The 18316-nt window shown below is 40.3% G+C and overlaps 1 protein-coding gene across 1 annotated transcript in view; it reads left to right on the forward strand.

The window, feature by feature from the left end:
• Positions 1-4393, forward strand: part of MBOAT2 (membrane bound O-acyltransferase domain containing 2) — a 170321-nt gene extending 165928 nt beyond the window's left edge. Inside the window, exons 9-11 of the mRNA XM_012639943.1 lie at positions 277-409; positions 2700-2851; positions 4168-4393. Of these exons, the coding sequence (XP_012495397.1) occupies positions 277-409; positions 2700-2851; positions 4168-4393 (511 nt within the window). The remainder of the gene's footprint in view (positions 1-276; positions 410-2699; positions 2852-4167) is intronic.
• The last annotated feature ends 13923 nt before the right edge of the window (positions 4394-18316 follow it).

An 18316-nucleotide genomic window follows, 5' to 3' on the forward strand; every position in this document is an offset into this window, starting at 1 on the left:
TTGTAAATTATATAGACTCTCAAACACTAGAAATGATTTGTTATTACATATACCAGTAAGAAGATGAGAATTAAAGTTATTTTCCTAAGTTTGACACTTAATAGCTGTTAATATAACCTCCCTGAGATAACAGATCTAGTTATTGCCTAAGATAAGTTGTATTTGTTTTTCTGGTTACCCTAAATCCTGTCAGGTAATGAAAGAATGATCACTGTGGGCTTCGTAAACTCAGATCACTCACTCTTCTTGGCTGTCCGTGTTTTTCATGGTTTCTAGGGTGTGTTATGAACGAGCCTCCTTCAGTCCAACCATCCAGACGTTCATTCTCTCTGCCATTTGGCATGGGGTATACCCAGGATATTATCTCACGTTTCTAACAGGGGTGTTAATGACATTAGCAGCACGAGCTGTAAGTATCAAGAATTTTATTTTATATTTCAGTGGTCCACTTGAACTGTTACGAAGGCTGAGTAAATCGCTTTTACAAGGTAGACCTTACATCTTTGACTGTGATCAGCATCGTATTTTCCCCTAGGTGTGAGGTGTATAACTATGTGTGTGTTTACTGGATACTCACCGTGTGCTAGGCGCCCTGCTTAGTTCATGTGAGAAGACATGTTTTTACACAGGGTGGCACTCACAGAATGTTACTTTGTCTTTACGGAGTTTTCTGAAGGAGAAAGAAAAAAACTGAGTTAAATGAAGATGATCATAATGGGTAGGTTTATTTTAGAAGTGTTTCTGGAAAGCTGTGACCTCTGAGTTGGCTTTTAGATGAAGAGAAGACCATGGATAGGCCAAGGTGACTGGATGAGCCGTCCCTGGTGGTAGATACCACATTAGAAGTGGGGCACAGTTCTTTAGAGTGTCTGCCTGGTTAGAACCTGGAATATTACTTGGGGAAACAATTGAGAGATCAGAGTGGTGACATGGGAGAGGAAAGGAAAAGTCCTTGAAAGCGACATGATAAAAAAGGTGTTTGAACAAGCTCATTATGGCATTCATAGGTAAGGCACGCATAGGTAACAAACTAGCAGATATTTGCTATTTCAATTTTAAGGTACCTTGAGGGTGTATGAGGGAAACTTCAAGAAGTTTAGGGCTATACCTTCTGGTAGTTTGTAGTCTAATTCAGAATATGAGGTGTATGTATGTATATATACATACTGCTTGTGTGCGTGTGTGCAGGCTCATGCATCATAAGGCACATATGATAGATTCCATGGTTATTGTAGATAGTAAGTACCGTAGGTGTTCAGAGATGAATGAAAGAAATCTCTTTTGGTTGGGTTGACTAGGGATGGCCTCATTAGGAAAGTGTTTGGATCTGGGCTTTGAAAGATGAAAGTTATTTCAATAGTGAGTGAAGTGTAATGGGGGAGAAGATGACATTCTAGGCATAGGAAGGATGTTAGCCAAACCAAGTTTGAAAGCACATGGTGTATTTGGGGAATGGCAAGTAAATCTAATTGAAGCAGAGAATTCATGTGTGCATAAATAGTGAATAATTCTGGAGAGGCAAATGGGGGAAGGGAGGAGGGAAATAATAGAAGAACTTAAACACCAAGCTGGGAAAGAGCCTAGCCCTGTTCTGTCTGCAATACCAGAGAGTCCGGCAAGGTTTTTAAGCGTGGGAACGGAATGCTGAAAGCCATACCTCAGGAAAATGGGTTTGTCATTGGTGGACAGAATGGGATCGAGAGTGAGTACCTGTTGCGGCAGTGAGCTAAGCAAGAGAAGGTAGGTGTCAGGATTTGCTTTTCCCACCGAGAATGGTGGTCTCAGTATGGAAGAGCCATTAACCGTGCACCTTGCGTGCCTCTAGTCCCTGGAGGCTGAGGCAGAAGAATCTCCTAAGCCCAGGAGTTCAAGGCTTCAGTAAGCTGTGATTGTGCCACTGCACTCCAGCCTGGGTGACAGTGAGACCCATCTCTAAAAATAAATATATAAATAAATAAGTAGGCAAGTAGGTAAATAGAAACAAAAAAAAATAACCACTCACCAACTCACCTCTGAACAATTTCATGTGGCATCTTCATAGCGGGGCATGTTTCACCTATAAACATAAGACAAGAAGAGTGAGGAATACAATAGAAAAAAAATCAAAACTGAGATGTTTTGACTATTTTGAAAGCTAAAAAAAAAAAAAAAGGCATCGAAGAAATAGTGGCTATTAGACAACATCTTTTTTTGAGAAGCTCTTCCCAGCTTCCATTAATGAATGATGTGTGTGTTAGTCATTTATTTAAGTAAGTGCTATTTGACCTAAGCATCTGTTTGTCTTTCACAAATGCAGAAGGTTAAACAAAAAGTAACTTTGAAATAGATTAAACTTGATTTATATACTGTAATTTACTAAATATGATTTAAGAAGCTCTAGGCAGGGTAGCTTTTAACTTTTTTGGGAAAACTTTTAATACAATATGAAATCTATAGAAAAGTCCCAAAGAACTCCTATATACCCTTTACCCAGTTGTTTCATTTTCCCTGTGTGCTTCCTCACCCCCCACTCCCATGCATGTGTGCATTAGTTTTTGTGGAACCAACTTTTCCCGTGATGGTGGTGCCATTTCAGACTCCCACCAGCAATGTAGCAGACTTTCAGTTATTCCACATCTTTGAAACAGTTGATATCACCAGTGTAATTGCATAAATAATGTTAATTTAAAGATACAGCAAATATTTTTGTTTTATTTCAGATGAGAAATAACTTTAGACATTATTTCATCGAACCTCCCCAACTTAAATTACTTTATGATGTTGGAACGTGGATAGTAACTCAAATAGCAATAAGTTACACAGTTGTGCCATTTGTACTTCTTTCTGTAAAACCATCATTCATGTTTTACAGGTAAGTATTGCTCTAACAAATTTTTCAGTGGGAATAACTTTATTTTTTTAAAAAGTTTCTTGCTTGGTAGAACAGAAAAATAATACCATAGCCTCATTTCCTGCCGCTAAATGCATTATCAGTTACTTTTTTAATCCTAAACCAAGCAGTCTCAAGTTCTTTGTGGAATGAGTCATACCACTCCATCCTCAGATGAGAATGTGCTTTAGATGGAGAAATGCCAGCTATATAACCACTGTCTCAAATCTCTCATAAAGGTTTAATGAAGAACCTCATAGGTAATTGTTCTCAACCTGTTTGGAAAAGACAGTTCTTTACAAAGAATTATTAATTATCTTAATTTCTTTAATTAAAAGAAAATTACTTATATTTTATTTATTTGCTTCCTTTTTGTTACTCTTTTATGTTTCGTTGGTACCATGGTGATCTCTATATTATAGAAATTGTTGTCTTGAGTTCCATATTTTTTGTTTATCTGCTTAATCTCTACTCCCTGACCCATCAAATTCCTCCCCCCATATTAGATCGTGATATTCTTGACATCAAAAACTTTATTCTTCCCATAAATTTTTCATTACTCTAACATTTAGAATGATTTAGCACACAGTGTGTGGGCCATAAATTATTGAGTCAGATGTGACAATAAGCATACAGTAGAACATGAAATCCTGCTAAAATTTCCATTTTAACAGAATTATTACGTATTTTTTAAATGTGATTGAGCTGTTGGTTAGATTTTCTTTCCCAGGTACTTTGTTTAGAATCACTTGAATTTCCAGCTGTAGAAGCATTTAGGTTACATTTGGTATATATTTTATTTGGGGGATGATGATTCTAGTAATGTTTTTTATAATTTGACCTTTCTTTATTTTGTGAAAGTAACCATCAAGAAGCAATATTGCTTATCTCTTACCTTGTTAGAATGTTTGTAACTTAGAGATAGTAAATAGCAGGGGAGGAAAGTCTTTGCTATACCAATACTCTTTGTTTACTCACCTTTTGACTCAGTGGATTGGAGAGATTTTCAGATTTCTGTCGCTATTAATAAATACCTTTTCGTTCTGTGTAGCCATGACCTTGTGTCCCGTATAAGGAATGTAAGAAAGATACCTAGTGTCTTGCCCATCCAGCCTTTATAAATACCCCTGGCCTACACTCTAGAGTTTCCTGTCCTAAGAGGGCAAAATGAGAGAATAACACAGTAAATAGACACATCCTAAGGGGAGAGGTTGGTGAGTGACATTTTGACAAGTGTGCAGTTATTAAGGATTATTATCAAAATGTAATAAAATAAACTTTTTTCATTCTTTTTTTAGCTCCTGGTATTACTGCCTGCATATTGTTGGTCTCTCAGTATTATTGTTTTTGCCGGTGAAAAAAACTCAGAGAGGAAAGAATACACATGAAAATGTTCAGCTCTCACAATCCAAAAAGTTTGATGAAAGAGAAAATTCTTTGGGACAGAACAGTTTTTCCACAACAAACAATGTTTGCAATCAGAATCAAGAAGTAGCCTCCAGACATTCGTCACTAAAGCAGTGATGGGGAAAGGATCTGACGGCTATTTTTTGTATATTAACAGAAACCAATCTTAGCACCTTTTCAAGGGGTTTGTGTTTGTTTGAAAAGAGCTTAACTGGGGGGAAATGGGATGGTTATAGGTGGGGAATTTCCTGTATACCAGACAGGAAATGGAGTGAAATAACCCCTCCCATGACACGTTCCTGTGGGCCACGCCTTATATAAAAATATTTCCATATTTCAATGGGCACTTACAACCTCAGCATACGTCCACAGGGTCACATTTGTGCCCTGTTGCTGAATGTACATTGCGTATCCCAAGGCACTGAAGAGGTGGAAAAATAATCGTATCAATCTGAATGATTGAAAGAAATTAACTTTTCCAAATGAATGTCTTGCCTTAAGCCCTCTATTTCCTAAAATATTGTTCTTAAATGGTATTTTCAAGTGTAATATTGTGCGAGCACTATTGCAGTAGTTGATATTGTGTGCTGTAAAGGAGTTTAGGAAGAATTTGAAACAGGATATTTAAGAATGTGGATAACTTAAAAATGCAATAAACATCTCAGTATTTGAAGGGTTTTCTTAAAGTATGTCTCAAATGACTACAATACATAGTGAAACTGTAAACAGTAATGGATGCCAAATTATAGGTAGCTTATTTTGCTAGAGAGTTTAATTACCTTGTGTCAGTCAGAGAGCCCTTCAAGGAGCAATTTCTTAAACATAATTAAAGGTTGGTAATGTGATATTTTAAGTTTTTTGAGAGAGAGAGAATGAGAATGAAGGCAAGAATGAAGAAAGCACTGTGTGGCCTCAAGCATAACTTCGTAATACTTTGGACTTTTAAATGAAATTTATCAAGCATAAATTATATAGAATTAGAAAGGGGTTATGAAAATAATAGTGGTAGATTGCGCAAAGATTTTGAAAGAGAAATCGCTAGGTATGGTTACTATCTGACTAATCAATTTCTTATCTGTGACAGTTTAATTTATATTTGGGAAAGTTTTGGGAAAATGAAAGCTTAAAGTCACTGCATCTGAAAGGCATTTTTTGAGAGTAATATGAATTCATTTTCAAACTTTTAACTTCTCACCTTAAAATTTTGCTGTTAACTCATTAAAATGAGTTTTAGGTTCTGTAAGTAGAAAAATTTGCTTTTATGTTATGGGCCATTTTTACCATGATTAATCTTGTCTTGAATGACTTCAGTGTCTCCTGTAATCCCAGAGTGTTGTGAAGGTTGCAGTAGCTGAAAGCAGGAGAGTGGGATTTGATGGCGGGCAGTGGAGCTGGCCTCACAGTCTCAGCCCTGGGGGAAGAGGGGGGAAGAAGGCCTGACTTCACCCTTATTTGACCAATCTTTTGTTGAATTTATTTTTCTTTTTGCCTTAAATTTTTTAATGAAATGCAAATTGTCTGTCTATGGTGAGATTCTCTCTCTCTCTCTCTTTCTGTCTCCTTTTTTTGGTCACTGATAAATTTGCAAATGAAGAAGTTAAGGACAAAAACAACAATCTAGCTTAAGCTATGTAATATTTCATTTAAAGAAGAAAGGAAAAGCAAATGCACTTGGAATTTCTGAGGTCTTAATCATCAAAAATGTCAGTGTATCTTTTTAGAACTTTAGAGATATCCTTGTCTATTTTTATTTTTATAAAGATAAATTTTCTTCCATCTGATGAGGCTAACCCTTCCCTCTCAGGAAAGAATAGATAGCTAAATAAATTTTCTCTATTCTCCCATACATGGAAGTTAAGCTCGCTCTATAATGTGAGCGGATAGAAAAGAATGTTCATGGAAAGTATTTGGCCCCCAAAATGTCTCCTCAGTTTAATTAATGCTGCAGAGGATTTGATCACTATTAAGAGAAAGTAAACTAATTCAGAGTTTAAAAGACAGGCCTAGGCATGTCATAAGTGAGAACAAGAAGGCTTAATTAAAACTTACAGGTGTTTTGTTGTTGTTCAGCCTATCTAGCCACTTACAAATAATTACCATTTATTTCTATACCTGAATATATTTTATTTCTCAACCTATAAACCTAAATCACTGTTAACTTATTTCTTGCTCAATGAATATAGTCATAGCACTATTGTCTAGAAAGCAAGTTATTTGATCAATTCTCTAATTACTTCGAAGATAATACGTTACATATCTTGTTTGACTGATTTTCATCTCCCTGAATCAAGTTGTTATTTTTATAAAATGGTTTTTGGATGGCTCTCCTCTAATTTGGAGAAATAATCACAAAAAAACTAAAGAAATAATTCTAATTTTCAACTTGATTTTTCTCAAGAAAAATAAATTTTGTGCTTTATAAAATGAATTATCTACTTGGAATGTTGTAAAGATGAATATTTTGCTTCTGGTACTTACAGTAGAAGACTTTAAAACTGGTATATCTACTACTGTTAAATATAAAGGAATTCATTGTAATGTGGGCTTGCTTTTTTTTAATTATCAGAATAGAATTCAGTGTACATTTATATTATTTTTCCACTCTTCGCGTATCATGAAACCACTCCAGAGATGATCAATCAACATCATATTTATACTTTTGGTTAATTATATACTACTCAGGGAAAACAGTGAACAAAAATAATTATTCTTCCTTCAGTTTCATTTTCTTGAAACAGTAACAGTTAATTTGATATGTCTCAGCTGTCACCATTTACAAGTGGCTCATTCTGTTTTTAAAATAAGCATTTTTATTGGAACTCAGGGTAATTGGGGACATTTATTTAGCTTCTAAAATATCCAGCATAATAGAGAAGATTTATTGGGCTTCAAAAATGTCCAGCCAGTGCTTATCAGCCACCACTGTCTACTTGGTTCAAAAATATTTTTATTATTGGTCCCTACCATGTATGGCACACACAGGATTGCCACACATACCACTTGAGGAAAATGTGCAATAAAAAGGTTTCTAAAAAGTGAGGGTAAGTCACATTTAAGCACTAATTAACCTGGGAGGAGACCTGGATCTTCATTCTGGTTCTGTCATTAATGAGCCATAGAACTTGGAGGAGTCACCTGTCCTGTCCACCTCAAGTTCCTTAGCCATAAGCAAAGGGGTTAGCTCCTAAGAGTCCAGGACGAGTTGTGTGTCATGAATGGAAGCCATTAGTAAGGTCTGGAGGATTCAAGGACTTGGGCAGATTCACAATCAAAACTATCGTCCTGGTCATTGACTTTCACTAGTTGGATTCAAAACCCTGACTTTTCAAAAGGTTGTCATGGTAATGGTGGAAAACCTTTTAATCCATTAAGTCAGAGGGCATGGCATTTTCTACTGAATATAGCCCTTAAACTGAATCTTTCATAGGGAAATAATTTCTACTGAAAAAAAAACCATATTTTCCTTTTGCTTTCTCTGCTTTGTTTGTTTTCTGTTTGTGTTATGTAAAATTGGAGAAGATATATGCTATTAAATATTTTATACAAATTGCTACTGATGAACAGGGTTTGCCACCATATAACTTCTCAATTTTTATTCAAAGATATTTAAAGCATATTTAATCTAGTCACACCTTATTTTAAACTACAGAAAACAACACTTTAAAATGTTGCCATTAAAATAATTAACAAAACATACTTGAGCACTAGGTCACACTTTTAGGACAAAAGCCTTTCCTATTTAAAATTCATGCTTTGTAAATATTTAATTTGTATATTCATGAACAAATCTGAACATTTATACTTATTCTTTGTTTCCTTATTATTAACTGTTCATAATTATTACTTACTTGGTTTTAAGAGTTCTACATTGTAATTGAAAGAAAACATTACCTGAGAGAATAATTGTTTTGGAATGGTGCCTATTATTGCTGTGTCACCTAAGGATTTGTCCAGAGTTTTAGATATAAGCCAGTATTTTGTGGGGTTTTATTCAGGCATTAGTAGCCCATCCTCGTGGAAATTTAATACATCAGATTTAACATAGGTGCAGAATTCTAAACACTGTGAAATGTAATCTTAACTGCCCTCAAGTACCTTTAGAACTGTTACACTTAACCCAGTGTGCATTTAGTGAGTGGCTGATCTTGTTTCTACACTTACCTTAGATGCTGAAATTTCAGTTTTCTACAGCCCTTGGTAAAAGTGGATTTGTATCATTGCATGCTCCTAGTGGTAAAGGAAAAGATTTCCATTTAGAAAAAGAGAGGAACTCTGAAATTTGAGTTTGAGATATTAGAATGTAGAGGGTCTCTACAGTGTTTTTCTGCAACACCAAGTAGTCAAATCTATTTATAGAATTTTAAATCTGTAACTCTCATTACAGAAGAAATTTTGAAATGAAATTTTCCACGTTGGTATTTTGTAGGAATGCTCTTATAATCAATGATTAAGCTGCTTTTTGAGGTTCTTGTTGTACAGAGGATGCAGCCAATTACATTTTAATTGGTAGGCTGCTTAATAATGTTTTTATATGTTTTAAAATAATATTTATTTTAATAGGTTTTTAACATTATACAGACCCCAGTGGTAAAGAACTGATAAGCTCCATAGGTTATTGATTGGGAGAATTTTATGAAACAGAGCCTAAAGACACATTTCTATGCCAATGAATTTGTCTTTAAAACTGATAAACTCTTCTTTTAATCCAACTTTTATAAAGCAGAACACACAAACCCCAAGACTGTTCCATAGGCGACAGTGTAAAGATCCAGCCAGCACTGTCCAGCTTGCTCAGTGATGCAAGGCCATCCCTGCAGCCTTGTTTTTATCAAATTTTGCTACCGTAAAAAGACATGGAAATACTATGATGAAAAACCAAAAGTTACAGAGTAACGTAAGTAAAATGACTAAACAGTTTCTTAATGACATGTTTGAAGTGGAAAAAGTTACTGGCTGCTTTTTACTGGAGTCTTACATGACTGCTTCCTGCCCAGTCTTTATTTTGGGTTAACAACTTTGAGAAACTGATTTATTAATATTACTTCCCATCCTTTCCTATTAAAGGGCAAATATTATGTTGAAAGTTTGACAGACTTTTAAAATATGCCTTTTTCCCAATTTTAAGTATTTTTGGTCTGTATACACAGATTTAGCAATGAAGTACCTTTGCTTCTGACTTTTTGTCACAAGGAAAAAGGAATGAAACGCTGGACATTAATGTGTTCCACACCAGTCTACTCCGTCTTCTCTCACATTCTTGCGGCTGCCCCTTGGAGTCAGGAGGGGTGCGATACGAGGCATTAGGGGTGAAAATGAAAATATTGCAGGTGAAATGAGAAGTTCTTCCATATACAGAGTGAAAATGTGTGGTTTCATTCCTGCCTGCCTTGAAAAGTTGTATCTTGATCTCTGCCTAGCAGTAGTTGAACCTCAAGTCACCCAAACACAAGGAGAAACCCAGCTCCAGCGGCCAGAATGGACAGTATTACATTTGCCTTCCTGGGCTGAGAATAGAATGTGGTGTTCTGTGCTTTCTGTTTTTATTATTCCAAAATATTTTTTTAAAGAAGTGTTATTTTTCAACAGATCCATAAATTAGTTCTTGTTGTATGGTAAATTAAAATTACCACCGTGTCAGTTAAACTGTGATGTGCTAATTTCATAACCACTCATTTCTAGTCTGTCCTCAGAGCTGCACTGGTGGCTTATTGCTGAGTTTTAAAGATGTTTTAAACTTACATATAAATGTTTTTTTCTAATTTGTGTGTCTTTAAAACTGATTAAACAGTAGTTTAAAAAGACGTGTGTGTGTGTGTGCTGATTTCAGAGCCTTTTAATTCCATTTATAGAACTGAATACTGGGACTGTCATGAGAGTTAATGGTCTTTTTTATTGAAGAATTCTTCAGTATGGTAATCTAAATCTAAGTAATTGACTCTTTAATCGCTTAAAATTATTTTAAAGAAACTATTGTTATAAGCAGTTTGGAAATTAGTTAAAACAACATTAAATTAGTATATAGTACTGTATTCACTCCTCAAATAGACTTTTAAAGTGAAGACGACACTGACTTGGAACAGTTACCTTCCAAGTCCTGCAGTTGGCCCTTTCCCGGCACTGGTGTCTGGATCTGGGTTTTGCTGTGAGACGCAGGGCGCTGGGACTCCACTGAATACTCCCTTTCTGTATTGTGATTATAGACCTAGGAGAACCTCGGAGTATGCCTGGGGGCTCTTCTCTGTGCTGTTGTGAACGACTGTGGGGAAACATCTATGAAGTTTTACTGTTGTGCAGAGACGCTGGGCCGCACGTGCCTGCAAGTAAGTCCAGTCGTAGTGCCTTCTCTCCGGAAGACGTTAGCATACTGTGCCAGATTTAAGTTACGCCATTTTGAGATTCAGGGCCATGACCACGAGCAGTACAGATACTCGGAGTTCCTACCCATGTGATGGTTAACAAGAATAAGTTACTGCCCTTGCCCTAAGGAGCTAGTAAGTAGTTACCAGGTAATACAGTTAGTGCTTTATTAGAGACCTGAATCAAGTGCCTTTGCACTAGGGAGGGAGGAGTAAGGAATGCAGGAAGAGTCAGGGATAGTTCCACAGAGGACTTGGCTCTTGGGCTCTTGAGGAAGGCTTTCTTTTACTGGTCTGAGAAAGGATGTGAGGGGAGTTAAAGGAGAAGGAAAAGCTATGGCAAGAATTTTATAAAAGGCAGGCACAGTGGCTCACATCTGTGATCCCAGCACTTTGGGAGGCTGAGATGGAAGGATCATTTGAGACCAGCCTGGGCAACATAGGAGACCCTGTCTCTACCAAAATATATATATATATATATACATATATATATATATATATATGTATGTATATATAAAATCGCTGGGTATGGTGGCATGAGCATGTAGTCCCAGCTACTTGGGAGGCTGAGGCAGGAGGATGGCTTGAGCCCAGGAGTTCAGACTGCAGCGAGCTGTGATTGTGCCACTGCACTCCAGTCTGGGCAACAGAATAAGAACTTGTCTCTAAATAAAATTTAAAAGGACATTTTATAAAGTCTTCTACACAAATAGAGTAAAAATAATGGGAATGATGCAAGTTTAGATCTTACACACCAACAATATGTGTATCTGTTTAACAATAACTTTCCCCAAATTAGAAAAAGGAATAATGGAAAAAAATTTAGCCGATTTTTAAAAAAAGGGTTTATGAAATATTTCAAGCATATAGTCCAGTACAGAACAATCTAACAGACACTCATGTGCCCACCCCTCAGGCTGAACAGGTGTTACTGCTCTGCCACGAGGTTCAATTTTCTTTTTTCATACGAAGGTTGTTGCGCATAAGGTCGGCATACCTGCCTCCCCCAGCCTTTCCCCTCCTCTGAAGCAACGACGGTGTCCATATGCGCCTCTGGGCAGCTTTGCATTTGGTTTCCTTTCTTTTTTGTGAGCTTAGCTATGTGATTTAAAAAATAATTTTGTGTTATATTTCCCATAGCTTTCCTAGGTGTTTGTAGCTTAGATTTTTAAGTCATTAAATACTGCATTCCTCTTCATTGGTGAAATCTTTCCTGTTTTCTTAACTGTGTATCTTTTATTCAAGTATGCTTTGATTAGCACTTGGGTCTTTTTTGTCACAGCTTCTCCAGCAGTAGCAACAGCATCTCTAGGTACAGGCTGAGACTCACCACCAGCAGAGGGGCAGGTCCTGATGGGTCTGCCAGGGCGGAGCTGGGTGCACTGTGCCCAGGAAAGGGATGCCATTCTCTGAGTGCCGTCCTTTTTTGTAGGGTGAACACGAGAGCAGCCTTAAAAAGGGAGGCCTGAGATTTGAGGTGAGATACCAGCCGTTGACAGCCATGACTGGGATAGTCAGCTGCCCAGCACCCAGCGACCAGGGAGATTTGAGTTCCTGTTTGCTACTCCACACTTCTTTACTGCATGAGTCATTAGCCTCGAGAAGATGATATGCGATTATACTCAACGTTGCCTTAGGATTAAGCCTCTGGTGGTGTGTGGGGTGCGATTAAAGAGTGATGGAAACCTGTCCCACACCCCCGCCCTTTACCACAGAGCCTCCTAAAAGGGTAGTCAACACCTCTGCTTCCTTGCTAGTCCCCAACACTGCTGAAACTTGTACAAGGTTCATCTTTGGCCTCTTTCTTGCTCATTCTGGTGGTTTTGAATCTATGTCACTTGATCTCTAGCATGTGTGTTAACTATCCTCTTCTCCAAATTCTTTTCTTGGCTGTGTACCTGTCCTCCTTGCTTCTCCTCCTGCCTCTCTGGATAATCAGTCTCAGTCTCTTCCTCTTCCTCCTCCCAGAACACACACTTACCTACTCTCAGTCCTCTGTGCTGGTCCTCCCAGCACACATCTCCGTCTACCTAGCTCCCCCACCTCCAGCCATTCCTCTTCCTCCCCTCACTTACCTGACCAGTACATGCAGCTCCCTGCTAAAACCTCCACCTGAAACTCTGACAAGCACCTCCAGCTCAGAACCCGTCCTCTCGTTCCATCACCCCCAAAGCTTGTAATTCCTCTTGTATTCCCTGTCTCTTTAAATACGAATTTTCCGTGTTCCAAAGTCAGAGACCTGTGCCCCACCTCTGACTCCGTGTGCCCCACCTGCCGGGTAGCTCCATCTCCACTGCCCCTGCCTCCCAGTTTCTCATCTAGTTCATAGCAACAGCCTCCTCCCTGGACTTCCATTCTCCATGTCTTCCTTCAGCCCTTTCTCCAAAATGCAGCCTGGAGTCATCTTTCTAAAGTCACAAATAAGATTTTATTCCCTTGCTTCAGAAGTGAAGCTGTTCCCTAAAACCTTTACGCTAAATTCAAACTCTTAAGTAGGGCATAAAAGACATTTGTGATCTAACACCTGCCTACCCTTTGTCATGCTTCTCTCTCCCAATTGACTCCACTCCAGACACACACACTCACCCTGATGCTCCAGCCACGTGCAGTAATGTGCCTCCACCTGGCGCTCTCCGTCTCCTGGTCTTCGTACCTGCTGCTCCTTGGCCCAGACTTCCCGTCCCTGCCACATTCTGCCCACCTCTTCTGCCTGCTTCACCATCAGGGCACAGTTTCCTTGTCACTACTCAGGAAATGCTCCATGAATCAGTACTGTGTGCCAAGCACTGTGATGAATGCGAGGCCTCAGAGAGAAGGTATTTTTCTATAGGCAGCTTTTCCTGAGCCTTCCAGACCCAGGTTCTCTACTCATTCTTATATGTGCCTTACACTAACCACATGGTGTTGTACTTGTTAATATGTATATATTTGATGAAAATTAAAAAATACAACCAAAGAAGGAGGGAGAGTACTAAATGTGGAATAAACTACAAATTCATGCATTACTTAATATTTACATCAGAACAACAAACTAATTCATTTAGCTATGGGACTTCCATTTCCAAGGGCTGCATTACTAGCCACTAGTTGCGGTTGACGTAGAGATATAATTCCCAAAGTCTCTACATTTCATGATAGTCATGTGTTAAGTCCTGAAGGCCATGTTTAAGGCATGATTACTGCTTAAGTATATATATATACACATACATATATATACACACACATATATATATTTTTTTTTAGTGATGCGATCACTATGTTGCCCAGGCTGGTCAAGAGATCCTCCTGCCTCAGCCCGTACAGCCTGCACAGTGGGCATGCGCCACCATGCCCAGCTACATGCAGACATTTCTGAATTGGGTCTAAACAGAATCACTTAGAAAATCGATCATTGGTATATGTTTGGTAAGCTGAAATAACCTATAATTCTTGATGCAGATAGATTCCATAGTCACACAAAGCAACAAAGGTTTATGAAAATGAATTTTAGAAAATCTTCAGTAAGGCCAAAAAAAAAAAAAAACCCTAAAAAGCTCAATACTAAGACTGAAGGGGTACTGTACACAAGATTAAATATTTTAATTATTTCATCAGTTCTGCACACTCACAGAGTGAGTGAGGCTGTCTTTATGTTAGGCAGGACATAGGTAGTAAACTGCATTCAAGCAAATAAAACAAAATACCACACCCATCATCCTATCACTGATAAACAATTTTAATATTGTACATTTCATTTTTTTTCCTACCAATAGAGTTGTATTTTAAAAAATAACTTTGTAAACTTCATTTGGAATTTAACATGTAAGTTGTCAAGTTGCACGTGTAGACTCTGAAGCAGAAAGAGGGTCCATGCTACGCACTTCTCTTCCTTTAGCCTGGCGCACAGCATTTTCCTGAAATGAACCTTCTTTCAGGGGGACAGGAGGGCCATAAACAGAAAAAAATTAGAACTTTTATTAATTTTTATCCAGAATAATAGAAAAGTAGCTGATGGAGTAATTCAAGTTACAACTAATACAAGGAAGCAGTCTGTATGACTTATCATCTGACTTTCTGAATCAGTTTGCTCACAGAGAGACTGACTAGTGATGGAGAAGTGGGGAACTTTGTATCAACAATCATATGATCCTGACATTTTATTCCATAAGGAATGTGGACCGTAAACCACAATGTGAGAAGGTGTTTTTAGTATATGATGGTGGTGCTCTTTATTGGAACTTGCCGTGTGAATGGCTGAACGACGGGAACCTAATGCTGCTGCAGTGACTGCGCGGAAGTTTCTTTGTCCAGAGTCACAGCAGTCAGTATATTTAGTTTGCCAGATCTACTCTACTTTTATCAATATCCAGATTGAAAGCTTGCTATCCCACACAGCTCTGTACTGTCCATCTTCCACCCCAACTCCCAAAACTCTACCACAGTCCCTGGGAGTTCATGGCGCTGCGCTAGTAAAGAAACCCCTATTTCCTCAAACTCTACCATTCACCTTTCGCTGTAATGAAAACCCAGGTCTCTCCTGAGCACATAGCTTCCCTTATAGCCCTCTTATGTGACAGCTGGTTTGTCTCTCATCCCACTCATCGCTGGGCCCGCAGGGGATGCGGGTACACTCCTTCCTCCTCATTCTTACGTGCAGACAATTGTTCCTTCTTCCTTTTTAAAATACCAGGGTTTAGAGGCTCAGGCCATCTGACATTGAACCATTCCTCCTCGCTGCTGTCATCTGCAGACTCCTAGGTCACTCCCAACTAGAAAATATTAGAATCCGGTTATTGTCACTCAAACACAACACATGATTCTTCTGGACTTCAATATCCTCACAGAAGAACCTTCCAACACTCCGGCCTCTCCGTTCCCTGACCTGCCGTCCTCCAGTGATCTTGTGCCCCTTTCTACAGAGGCCACCAGCAGACACGCTTTAGACTTCGCTGTTACCAACAGTCTCCGTTGCCAGCATTCCACTCTCGACCACCTCCTAACTTTCCATCTCACTTCCTCCAGTATGCGGACTCCATCGACTCCGACACCCGTACTTCTGTTCCATCCATCTTAGCGCATGTGCTACTGAGGAGCCTACTGAGACTGTGGTCTGTAATTCCACTCGACAATTGCGTGTGCCCTCAACGCCTTTGTTCCTGTTTGTCTTCATCAGATCCCCTGGCAAAGCTCAATAACCCGTCTTACGTCTGACTGGCTTCCTCCACTGCACCTGCACCTGGGCAGCTGACGTGGTCACACTGCATAGTCTCACCCTAGCAGTGCCCAGCACTGTCAGGCAAGTGTCCACGTCACTCACTCTGCTTTCCCTTCTCTCGGAAGACTATTTAATACCGTCTCTCCTCTCATCCCTCCAGCACATGCTCCCCATTCATAAATCATTAACAAAATAAGTTGAATCTACTGCTGTTAAATGATATGCTGACCTAAATTTTTAATGTTTCTTCGCTGGGCGCGGTGGCTCACTCCTGTAATCCTAACAGTCTGGGAGGCTGAGGCGGGTGGATCGTTTGAGCTCAGGAGTTCGAGACCAGCCTGAGCAAGAGCGAGACACCATCTCTACTAAAAATAGAAAGAAATTAGCTGGACAGCTAAAAATATATAGAAAAAATTAGCCGGGCATGGTGGCGTGTGCCTGTAGTCCCAGCTACTGGGAGGCTGAGGTAGGAGGATCGCTTGAGCCCAGGAGTTTGAGGTTGCTGTGAGCTGGGCTGACGCCACGGCACTCTAGCCTGGCTAACAGAACATGACTCTGTCTCAAAATAAATAAATAAATAAAATTAAGAAAAATAATAGAAAAATAAAAAGGTCCACAGATGTTTGTGATGTGTGCAGGTTGGGAACCATTGTATAGCATCCACTGGTGCATCTACCTAGCTAGCAACCCATGGAAAAAGCCAAGAAGGAGTGTGGCTTCATCAGGAGTTGGTGTGGTGAAACAGAATTCCCCATCGCCTAGAATGGAGTCAGAAAGGGTGTGATTTCTTCAGTAATGGCACGCTAAGGCCAGGCGATGTTCTAAAGAGGGCGGGGGGTTGAAGGTATGGTAGGATATGAGGATGAAGTCAGCCTTAGCGTGGGGGGAAGGGCAAACAGCCAGGTTAAATGCGCTTTACTAAACACACATTTTCTGTGTCCTTGCAGTATTCTAGGCTCTGCGGAGTAAGACGGTGAGTATAGGGGAGGGAACGACTGACTGACTTGGCTTGAGGTCCACCAGGAAGATTTGCAAAAGAGGTGACCTTTTAACCTGTTATCTTCAATAGCATTTGTCCCTTGGAATCAGTTGGACAGGGCCGAGAAAAATCTTCAGGTGGAGGAACACTGCAAAAGAATGGAGATGAGAAGAACCATGCCCCAAAGTTCCAGGAAGCCTAAATATTTGCCAGCCTTGGGGGGCAGGGTGGCCAGGTGAGAGGGGGATAGTAGTCAGAGCACTGGGGAGGTCTGGCAGGGGCCAGCTCCTGAAGAGCCTGCAAACCAAGCACCGCCTGGGAATTCATTCTAGGAAATGGAAGCTACTGAGCAGTTCAATGAAAGAAGCGACACGATGCAAGCTCGTGGAGAAATGGTTAGCGGGGCCACGGGTGGAGGCAGGGAGAGTAGTTCGGGACTATTGGGATAGTCCTGGCTGGGAGCTTCTGAGCCTTTAAATAGATCGTGGGGGACGAACGTGGCTACAGTCAGGTGATGAGCTAATGAGATGACTTGGGGAGGAAGTGCATAGCGTGACTTCCAACTCTCGGTGGATGGGGGAGGAGCCAGGTCTTCTGAAAATAGAGATACAAGGGGAAGATCACGTTGGATGGGAAGGGTGACAAATCCAACTTTGGGCAGAACTCGGGAACCGGAAACAAATTTAAGGGAGATGGAATCTGAGAAGGAGCAGCCAGAGAATGGGAGGAAAACGAGGAGAATTAGAGTCACAGAAGCCTAGGGAAAGGAACATTTCCAAGGGGAAGGTTGCGGGGTGGGGAGACAGGGAAGACAGAGGGAGGACGGAGGGAGGCCGTGGGAGGACTAGGGGAAGCGGTGGGCGTTCTGGAAGACTCAGAGTGTAAACCCACAGGCGCTCAGAGAAGGCAGAGAGAGATCTCGCTTGTGGATTCGGGAAGGCTTGGAGCTGGCCTGCATTTGTAATGAATGTGCAATGTCTTCTGAAGTTACAGTTGTGGTTTATTTCTCTGAATAAGCTTGATTATAATGGTAAATAGGGATTATGAATTAACTATAAGAGGAGTGATATCGAGAGTGAAAACAATATCGCCTGGGGCACTTGTCAAAAATACACACATTTGGAGGCTCTAAGAACTCACCCTTCGTTCTACGGCTGCGCCCACCTGCTGCGCCTGTAGCCCTCCAGCCCCGCCTCCTCCGTGCCCGCCCCAGGGGCGTGGCCACTAGACGCCCCGCCCCGGCGCACGACCACGTGACCTGTCAGTTTGCGGAGAAGGAGGAATATGGCCGCCGGGCGTGGTGAGGGCGACGCGCTTACAGCCGCTTTCTCTTCCTTTCCCGTCTTCTGGTACCGCCTCTAGCCGAGCGGGCCCGTTCCGCCCGAGCTGAGGGCGCTGTCCTCGGGCCAGGCTGTGAGACGGTCAGTGTGGAGGTCGGCTGGCGGGGCTTTGCCGCGCGACGGGGGAGGAGGCGGGGGCGAGGCCGGGTGGGGAGAGGGCCCATGTTGGGC

This window comes from Propithecus coquereli, unplaced genomic scaffold, assembly GCF_000956105.1.
Source record: "Propithecus coquereli isolate 6110/MARCELLA unplaced genomic scaffold, Pcoq_1.0 Scaffold145, whole genome shotgun sequence".
In the NCBI taxonomy this organism is placed as follows: Eukaryota; Metazoa; Chordata; class Mammalia; order Primates; family Indriidae; genus Propithecus; species Propithecus coquereli.